A 12,213-nucleotide genomic window follows, 5' to 3' on the forward strand; every position below is an offset into this window, starting at 1 on the left:
AATTCCTCATGTAGCGGGGCGCGGAGCCCGGCTCTCCCAACTCAAGATGGCGGATGAGAGTGAGACAGCAGTGAAGCCGCCGCCGCCGCAGCCGCCTCCGGCGCCGCAGCTGATGGAAGGGAACGGGAATGGCCATGAGCACTGCAGCGACTGCGAGAACGAGGAGGAGAACAGCTACAATCGGGGGTAACGAGTTCCTCCGAGCCCACTTCCTAATCCGTCTCCTCACAACCTGGGTCTCGGGGGGTATGGGGTACAGCCCGGAGCCTAGCCTAACCCCACCTTCGTATTCTCATTTGCTAAGGCAATGGGATCCTGACTGGTGATTGGCTACTTTCTTTGTCAATTACCAGGGGTGGAGACTGTGCAATCAAGGCCTGAGACATTCAGTACTCCTATTATATAAAAGTTCTCTGTTTTAGCCCCTCCGTGTGCTACAGGCCTGGCTGAGGGAGGGGTGTTTTTTGTTTATAATTTCAGGTGGCACAACATTTTGGACCCCAAACACAATGTCCTCCAAAGAACGGAAAGCTACAGAGAGACATGCCCGGTGAAGAGAATAACCTATTCCCAATAAACTAGTAATAGTTCTTTTTAGTGTAGTGCCTTTACCAGAGAAGAAGCCCAACAGGCATTACAAACCATAATTACGTTGTAAAATATAACATTTTGTGTTCTTATGTTGCTGCTCTTCACCACCAAAGAATCCGAAGGTCCTGAAGGGCCTTATAAACCTTAGGTGGTAGTTAAAAGATGATGCCCCTTGTCCCTAAGAGCCCTTAAGATTTATGAGTAGTATATAATTAAGTGTACTAGCAAATTTGTGCCGTTATCTGTCAGAGTTAGAAGCAGCCAGGTGGATAGAGGGCTGGCCTCCCAGGTTAGTGTTAATCTGGACTCAAGACCTACCTGTGAAACGTACTAGTCTCTGTAGCATAAGTCATTAGTGCCCTAGGCATCAATGTAAGATTTATAAGTCACTGGTGACTTGCTGTTTTGCATCAGCAGAGGGAGTTTTAATACTGGGAGTTTTCAAATAAAGGAAGATCCTCGAGGGCAGGAAATGTATGGTTTTTTTACTTTGTATTCTCTGTACCTGGCACATAACCTAGACTTAATAAATGCTTAATGAATTGAATTGATAAAATCACAGGTCCAGACAAAAACAAAACTGTCAAAGTACCCTTTTCCACACCAAATTCAAGGAGATGGAATAGAGTTGTGCTTTGTATCCAATGGCTCTCCATCTAATACTGCATCCCTTATTCAACATTTTGAGGAAACTTGTGATTATTAAACAGCCTTTTCCAGACTTAAGACAACAGTTTTACCCAGTACTATCCTCAAAAGAAGAAAGTTAGTTTGGACATTTGAGTGTGAAGATTTTTTTAATGGGTCAGGTTTATTTTGTTTTTACCTTAGAGCAAACAATCCATTGCCCATTGCTTATAAGATATACTTTGCTATTCATTTTTCATTTCCAAATTATTTCAAAGTTTAAGTTCTTTACTGAAAGTCTTGGTGGTGTGATATTATAAGACTGCTAAAGTCTGTGCGAGTTTGATTATAGTAGTTACAATGATAATTTCTTATATTGATCTTGGCCCAGCAACAAGAATCCTCCAGAAATTGAGAAAAAGACATACTGTCAGAGTTTTGGTTTTATAATTCAAAATCACATTGCAGTGAGTATTTCATAGAAGATAGATGGTTATAAAAGCTTACATTTTGGCAAACAAGTGGAAATGCTTAAAAGGAAGAAGCAGAACAGGAAGGAAACTGCAGTTATCCTAGGGAGAGGTCAGGGTTAGATATGAAACTTGTTGAAAGTGAAAGTCACTTCTGGAGTGAGAGAACTAGTCTTTCTTTTTAGATAGTTTGTTTTAACTTATATTGCAGAACAGTGACTGTAAGTACATGCCTCTCAGTCATCTGTCTGTCTATAAGACTGAAACCAGTTTTGTTTTCTGTGATCTCTTTCTGCTTCTTAAAACCTTTTGCAAAATATTTTTTCAGAACCTCTTTTGTTATTTCCAGTGTAACAAAATGGAAGCTTTTTTAAAAAAGTGATGTTCAATACTTGGTTTTGTTCTGTTATCACAAATGAACTTCTAATATCACTCCATGTGTAGAAATTGGAGTAGATGAAAAATGAAGGCTGCATCTTAGAGGAGAGGCACTAGTTCTGGTGTTTAGATTTTTAAAATGTGCTTAAAGCTTTTATCGGAAATGAGTTCTTTGCCTCTGGTGTAACCAGAGAGACTTTTCAGTTCTGCCCTTTCCTATAAGTGTAAGACTCTTTTCGTTCTCTTTTGCACAGAGTAAGAAAAATATTATATTTCACTTCCACCACCTTTGCTTTTTCTTTTTCCAGAAGGCTCATGTTACAGATTTGTGCACTCATGAAGTGCCAAAATAATTTCATAATCTTCAGATTTGGGGTAGAAAGAGAGTACCCATTGAGAATTAATAGTAGAGAAAACTGTTCCTTAAATTTTCTTTGGCCTTTGCAAGTTGGTATAGAACTATAGATCATAGCACATATGAGTTAAAAATTGTTCACTGAGTAAATGGGAAATACTTTGAAAATTCAATTAAGCAAATTCCTAATGTCCTTGAAGTTATCATTATTAAAATTTTTAAAGCATTATTCAATAAAATGCTTTCATAAACACACACTTTCCCCAATAGTTTGTGAGATAATGACTTAAGTTTTGATTTCTCTATAATTTTGCATTAATTAATAGTACATGAGCATTTTGGGTGAATGCAGTACAAAAATGAACTGCCTGCAGATTTTTTTCTTCTAATTTTCTTGTGTTTCTTCTTAAGAAAGGTATTAGGTATTTGAGTAAGTAAAATTAATATTATTTGTTTTAAGACAAATTTTCTTGGACAGATGAGGTTGTTGAACTAGATAATTTCCAAGATCTCTTGCTAAAATTCTTTTTTAAATGATCAGAAGAATATACGGAAGGCTTTGCTTACCTGTAGGCATTATGATGGTATTGTGTTTTTTTGTGTGTGTTGTTTTTTTAATGTAGAACTTTCAAAGAAATAATAGTACAGAACATTATAGAGGAAAAAATAATAATTGATGTTTCTGGGAATGTGAAAGGGAAGGATCCAATTTATTTCCTGGATTCTATAGTGGTTGTTATAATAAATATATTCTCTAGGCTCTCTGGAGATTTCCTCAGTGCTGTGTAAAATCAAAACAGAATTATTTCTGATTTCCCTTGTCACCAATCCCATTGAGATGTTGATAAGTCTTTGTGTTAAAAAGCCCATTGATCAGGGTGTACATATTCATTGGCATTTTCTCTGACTTGAGATGTGACTGTGTTCTCTTAGTATATTTCTCCACAATGGCATATTCATTAAAATTTTTTTTAATTCAATTTTATTTTCAGTTCTGAATTATCTCGTTTTCCCACCCAGTGAGAAAGCAAGAAAAATAAAATCCATTACAAATAATATATAATTATGCAAAATAAATTCATTCATTTAGTCATTTCCCAAAGAGAGAAGAAAATATGCTTCAGTCGGCAATGTGAATCCATTATCTCTTTATTTGGAGATGGATAACATGTTTCAACATGAGTCCTTTGGAATTGTGTATGGTTATTGTATTAATCAGAGTTACCAAATCTTTTCAAAGTTGATGATTTTTGCAATATATCTGTTAACTGTATAAATTGTTCTTCTGGTTCTGTACATTTTGTATAAGTTTGTACAGGTTTTTCTGAAACTATCTCTTTTATTATTTCTTTCAGTACAATTTTATTTCATCACATTCATATACCATTACTTAGTCATTCATTTCTTAATTGATGGATATGCCCTCAGTTTCCAGTTCTTTACCACTCTAAAGCAAGTATTCAGACAGTCAACAGGCCTACTAGATGGCAAGCATTATGCTTGACAATGGAATAGAACTACAAAATGGAGGCTTCTCAGTCCTTGAGGAGTTTACATTCTACCAGAGAAATCATTTTAATGTTTTCTCTACCTCTCAGATACAAAGCTTTATCCCCCATGGAGAAGCATAAGAGAAAATAAAAGTCTTTTTAGAAGTATGCTTTATAAATTTGCTTTTAGTCTTCAGTTACCCCATGTGTGATACTTTCTTTACCCATCTGATAACTTCTGTTTGCTTCAGGCTCATGAAAAGAAAGAATCTTTTTCAGTCTTTTTTCCTTTTCCCCTCTAGCATCCAGTTTTCAAAACCAGATCAAAGCAGAAACAGAGAAACCTCATTACTGATATCAAATAAGCTTTCTAATTTTATTTCCCAATTAAGAGGAGATTTAAAAAGAAACTAATCAAGGACTGCTTCAAAGAGAAGAGAAACTAAAAAGGAGAAGAAATGAGGAATAAATGAGAATCTATTTCAGGGAGGCTGCTGCTCATGGCAAGCCAGTTTTGCTGATTCTTCATATTGTTAGACTAACCTGCTCACTAGTTTTATTTCCTAGTTTTACTAAAATTTAATGCTTTCACTCAAATAAGTTGTCTAAAGAACCAAAATGTATCTTCATTGCCCGGGTCTTAACGACTTAATATAAGAGATTTTTATTATATTTTTCCTAAACTCTAGTAATGCTATAGTCATAATGATTTTCATTTGAAAGAGTGCTTAATGGTTTACCAAGGACTTTGCTTACAGTAGTCCAATGGTATAAGTAGTATATATTATTTTACCTGATTTACATATCGGAGCTAGATTTGAATTTGGGAGTCCTCCAAATCCAGTACTATTTCCACTACACCACTTTCTCTACCATGCTACAATTTTGCTAACTTCTCTGAAGCAGATACTGTTGCTGTACTGGAGTTTAAAGACTCAAGCAGTCTTCCTTATGACTTCCAGTTTCTCTAGCCCCTAATACTCAGTCCATTACCTAGGTTATTACTTAACTTTCCTCTCTTCCCAATCTCAATCCTATAGTCAGCCAGTTCAGTTCTACACTGCCCTCTAATTCAAATCTGTTATCATCTTGTCATTTTGGCATGATTGTCTTGTTAAACTTCAATCTTGGATAACTCCTGCTGTCCATCTCCTCCCCTCCTACTCACTTGCCCCATAATGGTGGAAGTTACCCAACTGAACTATCTGGATTCACTACAAATTTAGGCTCTCTAACCTTACTTAGGCTCTCAATGCATTAACCTTTCCTAATTGATTCCCTATCCTACTCTTAGAGACTGTTGTAGACCTCTTTTTTCCTCAGACTTTCCACTCTTCCTCTCCTCTCACCCTTCCAGCAGAGGACCTCACTTTACAATGTTCTGAGAAAATTCAGCTATTCACAATGAGCTTCTCCTTTTTCTTCATCTTACAATTCTTTGACATCATCCTATACTTTCACTATCTGATGAAGAAGTGGCCCTTCTCACCAAAGCCAACCCCTTTATAGTTGTTTTTGATCCATCCCCTCCCAAGATCTCCAGCAGATTGCCTTTACTGATAATCTTTAACCTTTCCTTTTCCAAGGGTTCTTTCAACTCTCACCGGGGCTCACCACCTCCATTTACCTCTCATACAATCTTCCTTTTTCAACCAAATTCCTTTTAAAAGCCATCTACATTTGTTGCTTCCAGCTTCTCTCTACTCAGTCTTTTATGAGCTTCTTGCAATTTAGTTTCCAACCTCATTAACTGGAACCTATCTTTCAACAATTACCAATGCTCTTGCTCTCTTTAACTCTTACCTTTTGTCTTAGAAGTAATACTAAGTTTCAGTTTCAAAGGAGAGGGAACAATAAAGGCTAGTACATTAGACTTGCCCAGAGGCCGAAGCTAAGAAGTGTCTGGGGTTAGAATTGAACCCAGAACCTCTCATCTCCAAGCCTGATACTATATCCACTAAGCACCAAGCTACCCTTTGTCATTCTCTTAATTGACAAATTTAATGGACAGTTTTCAGTTGGTGCTTAGATGAAGTCAATGAAGAAATTTCTTAACTATGGTAGTAATAACCTATAGACAGCAGTCATTTTTATCTTGAAATTGATAAACTACTGTCTAGAACAGCATTTATACTTTTGATTTTTTTTCCTGGCAATACTAGTAACCCCTCATCACCCTAAAATGAATTTTCCTCATGCTCTTTATACTGAATACTTGAGTAGTGAGCTCAAGGAATCAGGTGAGACAAAGACAAAATTTCTAAAATTCTTTGCCACAAATTTGTTTTTCACTGCATTTTCATGGCAATCCTAAAATTTTTGTATTTCACACAAGAATACAAGAGGTGTTTTTATACAAATTGTTGACCAGTGCAAACTTGTGGAGCCTGATGTACTGTATTAATGGTCCTGCATACTCAACAGTATGTAGACAAGGACTCTGGAATACTCCCATTATACACCATGTGATTTGCCATCTGGACAGTCCCTTATAAATACCATTTCATTTGCCTTTCTTGGGGCTGTCTGGATTCTAATAGGATTACAAATGTAAGTATCATACCTCGTGAGTAAATTGCTTTGCCAGAAAGATTTCCCTATGTCTAAAAATAGAATCAAAGACTATTAAAGACTAGAATTTGTTTTCACTAAATTGTCCTAAAAGTCCAAGTTGTAGCCAGACAGATGAATTGATGTTTCTTAGGGGAGAAACTAAGAGGCATAAGTTGCTTGTTTTGTCTTCTGAATTTTTTTTCTTGGTGTTAAGCTATGATCTAAAACTGTGATGTGCATTTTAGACATTGGTGCCATTTAAAAAAAAATTACAGTGTTATCTATTGTAGTGGGGATATTGTTGGCACTGAGGAAGTCAAGGAAATAGGAAATGTGTTAAAAACTTAAGCCAGTAGCTCAAAACAGTATATTTACTTTGCCTTCTTAGGATGCTTTTGATATAAAAAACAAAACAAAACACTGAAATCCTTTTCCATAGAAAGAATTAAGTGGTTTTGCTGGCAAGCTTTGTTTTTGAGCTTTCACATTTTTCTTCTCTTTTTTAATTTACTCAAGCAAATAATAAAATAACTATTGAATACCTACTGTGTGTCATACTGATCTCCACTCTCAGAGAATTTAAAATTTAATGGAGTGATATGTGTCAGTAGTGAAACTCCAGGTTTCCACATAACAGATAGAAACCCCTACATGGCTTAGCAGAAAGATATCAGGAGTTTCTTTGTCTAACCTCTATGATGATGAGTCTTTTAGAACTTAGCCTGGTTTTTGCTCAGCTGACTCTCTGTTGCCCCAAGGCTCCTGCCCAAAGCTTTTCTATCTTGTTATAAGCCCCACTACAACTTGACCTTCAAGAGCCCGTGTCACTAAGTGGAGGCATCAGAATAAATTGGTTTGTCAAAAAAAATTTCAGTGGGAAATTGTGTGATATAGAATACATAATCTATAATTCTGAAAAGAGAGAGATTAACATACCAGGTGTGTTAGTCTGAGCAGTGAGATGTAATAGTACTAGAACTTTTCTTATAACTCTGGAGACTTTAGGCAATCTATTGAATATTCCTGAGCCTTATCTCAACTATAAAATGGAGACAAAGGACAATGATAGGAATAATTTCTCAGAGTCAGTGATGTGATTTGTGGGGATTTGAGCAGTCTTAAAGGCAAGGTAGGATTTAGGTAGAAGGAAAGGAGAGGGAAAGGCATTTTAGATGAAGTGACCTACAAGAGCAGAGTGAATAAGAATGAGTCCAGCATATTCATGAAGCTGAGAGGAGAGTGTGTATTCAGGGGTCCTTAGACTTCGAGTTGATTGGGTAGGTTTTATAAGCTAGTTAGAAGAGTCTAGACTGAATGCACTAAGAAACAGAGATCCATTGTAAGCTTTAAAGCAAAGCATTGTTGTAATGAAAATGATATTTAAGAAAGAAAAGAAATGCTGACGGCTGTGTGCTAGATGGATTAGGAGGAGCAGAGATTGGAGTCAGGAAGACCAATGGGAAGGTTGTTGCAATCATTTCGGCATGAGGTGATGAGAATGGTGGCAGGGTTTAGGGAGAATAGAGAGGAAAGGGATTGAAGAAAAAATCAAAGGGATTTTGGTGACTGACTAGATAGGACAGATGAAAGAGAGATGAGGCCAAGATTTTGAAAATGATGGTATTAATAGAAAAGGGAAAATTGTAATGGGGCAAATGACTATGTAGGTCAGGTCTGTGTAAGTCTTACTATAAAACAAAAACTTAATATTGAAAATATGGGAAAGAGAGTAGAGATTACTACAAAGAGATTTAAGAATTACAGAGCACTTGACATACATTATCTCCTTTGATCCACAAACATCCATCTTAGATGAGTGTTTTGGGTTTTTTTAAATCTCGATTTTTCAAATGAGGAAATTAAAGTTTAGTTTAAATTACTTGTCCACAGCACCACAAATGGCTGAGATGGGATTTGAACCTATGTCTCTCCTGACTTTAAACACAATGTTTTTTTTATTGTGCTGCCTCTGGTAGAAAAGTCAGGAATTTTAACCTCAGACTCTGGTTTTGTTTGTGCATCTCCCAGAAAGATAGTGCTATGAAAATGCACAGAGTCTCTTCAGACCCTTTATTTGATGAAACAAGTGAATAGTCAAGATTTGAAGACACTCCTGATACCCTGTCCAGGTCTTCAACTTCCTCTGTTCCAGTGCTGTCCATCCCCATTCTTTTGACTGTCCATGGGACTTATAAGGATAAAAAATAATAAAGGCTGATATAATAATAATTATTAGTATTTTAATTAAAACCATGCTGATAGATAAAGTCATTAGACCACTCGCTTGTAAGAATTCAAAATTGCCGCCCCAGTCATTATTACCTCTTCCTCAGTCTGCTGGCCAAGAGCCCACTCCCCCCTAACCCAGGAGATTATAAACTCTTCTCTGCGTGGAGACGTAGGTGTCCCCACGCCCAAAGAACCGGAACTGGAAACCCGTTGGACCACAGGAAATGTAGTTTGATAATTTCCCGTGTCCATAGAAAATACATATATATACTTAAAGATGACATCTCCCAAATTTCACTTTTACAGACTGGACATACCTTACTTTAGATATCTTAGGCATTATTATTTTATATACCTTAGACATTGCCATCATTCTGCAGTCCTCTGTTTCCAAAATCTACAACTCTGAATTTCCCTCTGATTACTACAGTCCCTTGTCCTTCTGCTTTTCCTACTAGTTCCCTCTTTTTACCGTGGTCTCTGATCCCTTGATCTCTCCCTGTACTCTCAGTCATAGAGATAGATCTATGAGAAAATGGGACAGAGAGCTGGAAGGAAGAAAAGAAATAAGCATTTATTAAGTTCCTATTCTGTGCCAGGTACTGTGTGCTAAGCACTTTGCATATATCTCAGTTGATCATCCAAACAACCCTGGAAGGCAGTGACTATTATTATCCCCTTTTTACAGTTGAGGAAACTGAGACAGAGAGGTTAAGTACCTTGCCTGGGGTGGTATAGCTAGTAAGGATCTGAGGCTGAATTTGTACTCACTATGGCACCACCTAGCCTGAAGAGATCCTAGAGGCCATCTGGTCCAAACCTGTCATTTTATAGAAGAAACTGAGATCCAAGAACGTTCATAGGACCGAGGGCCAAAAAGGGAACTCAGGCAGTCTGGTCCCTATATTTTTTTTTTTTTAAAACCCTTAACTTCGGTGTATTGTCTCATAGGTGGAAGAGTGGTAAGGGTGGGCAATGGGGGTCAAGTGACTTGCCCAGGGTCACACAGCTGGGAAGTGGCTGAGGCCGGATTTGAACCTAGGACCTCCCGTCTCTAAGCCTGGCTCTCAATCCACTGGGCTACCCAGCTGCCCCCCCCCCCCCCGGTCCCCATATTTTTCAGGTGAAATTGAGTCTCCAAAGGTTAAGAGATTTGTCCAACTTCATAGAGGTCATAAGCCTCAGAGACAGTATTCAAATCCAGGTTCTATGACTCCAGAAATAGCCATATTCTTTCTCCTGTGTTATAAACTGCTTTACTCCTCTTCTTTCTTTCCCTTCACCTTATAGTCAGTCATGTCAACAGGACCACATCTTCCACTTTCAAAGCTCTTGCCCCATTGTCCTTCTGATGATTTAACTCTTCTAGTATCTAATCCTGAAACATCTTTATTTCAGTCTTCCCTGTTCCATCGCTATGGGTCCCAGCACTGCTAGAAGAAATCAAGAAATTGTGCTAATTACAAATTCATTCTGTTCAAACTCAGTGTGATTTTCACCACTGCACAGCTGTCTTTTTATTCATCAATGTCTTCCCAATCCATTCCCTATAGTTATTACTAACCTTTCTCCTGAAACCCCTAATTCCACCTATAATCTTGTTTCTCAGTAGTTTCTTCCCTCTCACTTTGCCAAGAAGATTCAGATCATCTCTCATCTCTCTTCCTCTGTACTTTAAAAATCCTTTCTTTACCTCAAACCCTTCTCTTCTCCTTTACTCCAGTCTTCAGAAGATAGTAGTTCCTTGCCAAGGTTTATTCTTCTGCTTAGTCTTTTTTTTTTTTTTTTTTTTTTAACCCTTAACTTCTGTGTATTGGCTCCTTGGTGGAAGAGTGGTAAGGGTGGGCAATGGGGGTCAAGTGACTTGCCCAGGGTCACACAGCTGGGAAGTGTCTTGAGGCCAGATTTGAACCTAGGACCTCCCATCTCTAGGCCTGACTCTCAATCCACTGAGCTACCCAGCTGCCCCCTCTTCTGCTTAGTCTTGATCCTGTCCTTTCCCAGTAGTCCAAATGATCCCTCTTGTTGATCTACACTTGCTGCCTCCACTTACCCAATCCCCTGAAATTCCTTTCTTCCCACTGAAACCACTCTACAGGGTCACTAGTGACCTTTTAAATACCAGATCCAGGGACTTCTCAATCTATATCTTACCTGTTGTAATGGAAAGAGGATTGGGTTTGGAGTCAGAAACCGAATCTCACTTGTGACATTCACTTTCTGAGTGACCGTGTGTCCAAATCTCTCTGATGTCCGTTCCAGCTCTAAAGTTATATTTCCATTGACCATCTACTCCTTGGTATAATCTTCTTTCCCTTGACATCAAAGACTGCTTTCTGCCTTTTCTTCTTTTACTTGTCAAACAATCCTTTTCGTTCTCTTTTTATGTCATTGCCTTCCTTTCATGCCTGTACTGTGGTGTCCCACAAGGCTCTGTTTTTCCCTTCATTTATACATTTCTACCTTAGTGATTTCATCCACTCCCATGACTCCAGCTACCACCTTTGTGTTAATGATTCCCCAATTTAAACAATCAGTCCTTATCTTTACCTGAGCTTTGGTACCATATTTCTAATTGCCTTCTTGACATCTCTTTTGGATACCTTATTTTGCCACTTGAGACTTCATGAATCTACATTTTAATTCATCTGTTGTTCACTAATCCTATACCACCTACCAATTTCTTTATTTCTTTTATTTTCACCCCTTCAGCCCCATATCCAGTTAACTTCTAAGTCTTGGCTATTTTGCTTCTCTACAATATCTCTTGTATTCATCCCTTTTCCTCTGCTCATACTCTCATAAAGCCATCAGAGTCTCTCTTCTGGACTCCTTCTAGCTTCCTAATTGCTCTCCTTGCCTCCATTGTTTCTGTCCTCTAGACTAAGTTCAACCAATTAAAGCTTGGCAAGTGTATTTTATTTTAATTTATTTATTCATTCATTTGTTTGTTTGTTTGTTGGGGTCAAGTGACTTGCCTAGGGTCACACAGCTGGGAAGTGTCTGAGGTCAGATTTGAACCTAGGACCTCCCATCTCTAGGCCTGGCTCTCAATCCACTGAGCTACCCAGCTGCCACCATGGCAAATGTATTTTAAAGTGTTAATCATTCTTAGCTTGTTAGGGGGATAAAAACAGGCCAGATTGGGCCTTTGGGCAGGAGGAGTCTGCTGACTCCTACTCTAGACCATCTTTCCCACAGCTGCCATAAATAATCTTTTTAATGCTCAAATGTGATCATGAGACTCCCCTGCATCCTTATTGACTATAAGATAAAATACAGACTTCTCAGGCTGCCACTAAAGGCATGTTTCCAATCCCCTTTTGTAGCCACTTTTTATACTACTTCCTTTTTTCACTTTTGTATAAGCCCAACTTGTTCTCAGACTTATCTTGTACTTTTCTCCTTCGTGTATTTCACAGAATCACAGAACTTCAAAACTGAAGGAGAGCCTGGTGACCACACAGTCCATCCAATACACAATGGAATTTACATTCTAGCATGCCCTACTAGTGGTATT

At 38.0% G+C, this 12,213-nt stretch overlaps 1 protein-coding gene across 1 annotated transcript in view; it reads left to right on the top strand.

Annotated features, from left to right (window-relative positions):
• Window positions 1-12,213, top strand: part of NMT1 (N-myristoyltransferase 1) — a 64,341-nt gene continuing 52,128 nt past the window's right edge. Inside the window, exon 1 of the mRNA XM_044676786.1 lies at window positions 1-186. Within this exon, the coding sequence (XP_044532721.1) occupies window positions 47-186 (140 nt within the window). The 5' untranslated portion in view covers window positions 1-46. The remainder of the gene's footprint in view (window positions 187-12,213) is intronic.

This window comes from Gracilinanus agilis, chromosome 4 (assembly GCF_016433145.1).
Source record: "Gracilinanus agilis isolate LMUSP501 chromosome 4, AgileGrace, whole genome shotgun sequence".
In the NCBI taxonomy this organism is placed as follows: domain Eukaryota; kingdom Metazoa; phylum Chordata; class Mammalia; order Didelphimorphia; family Didelphidae; genus Gracilinanus; species Gracilinanus agilis.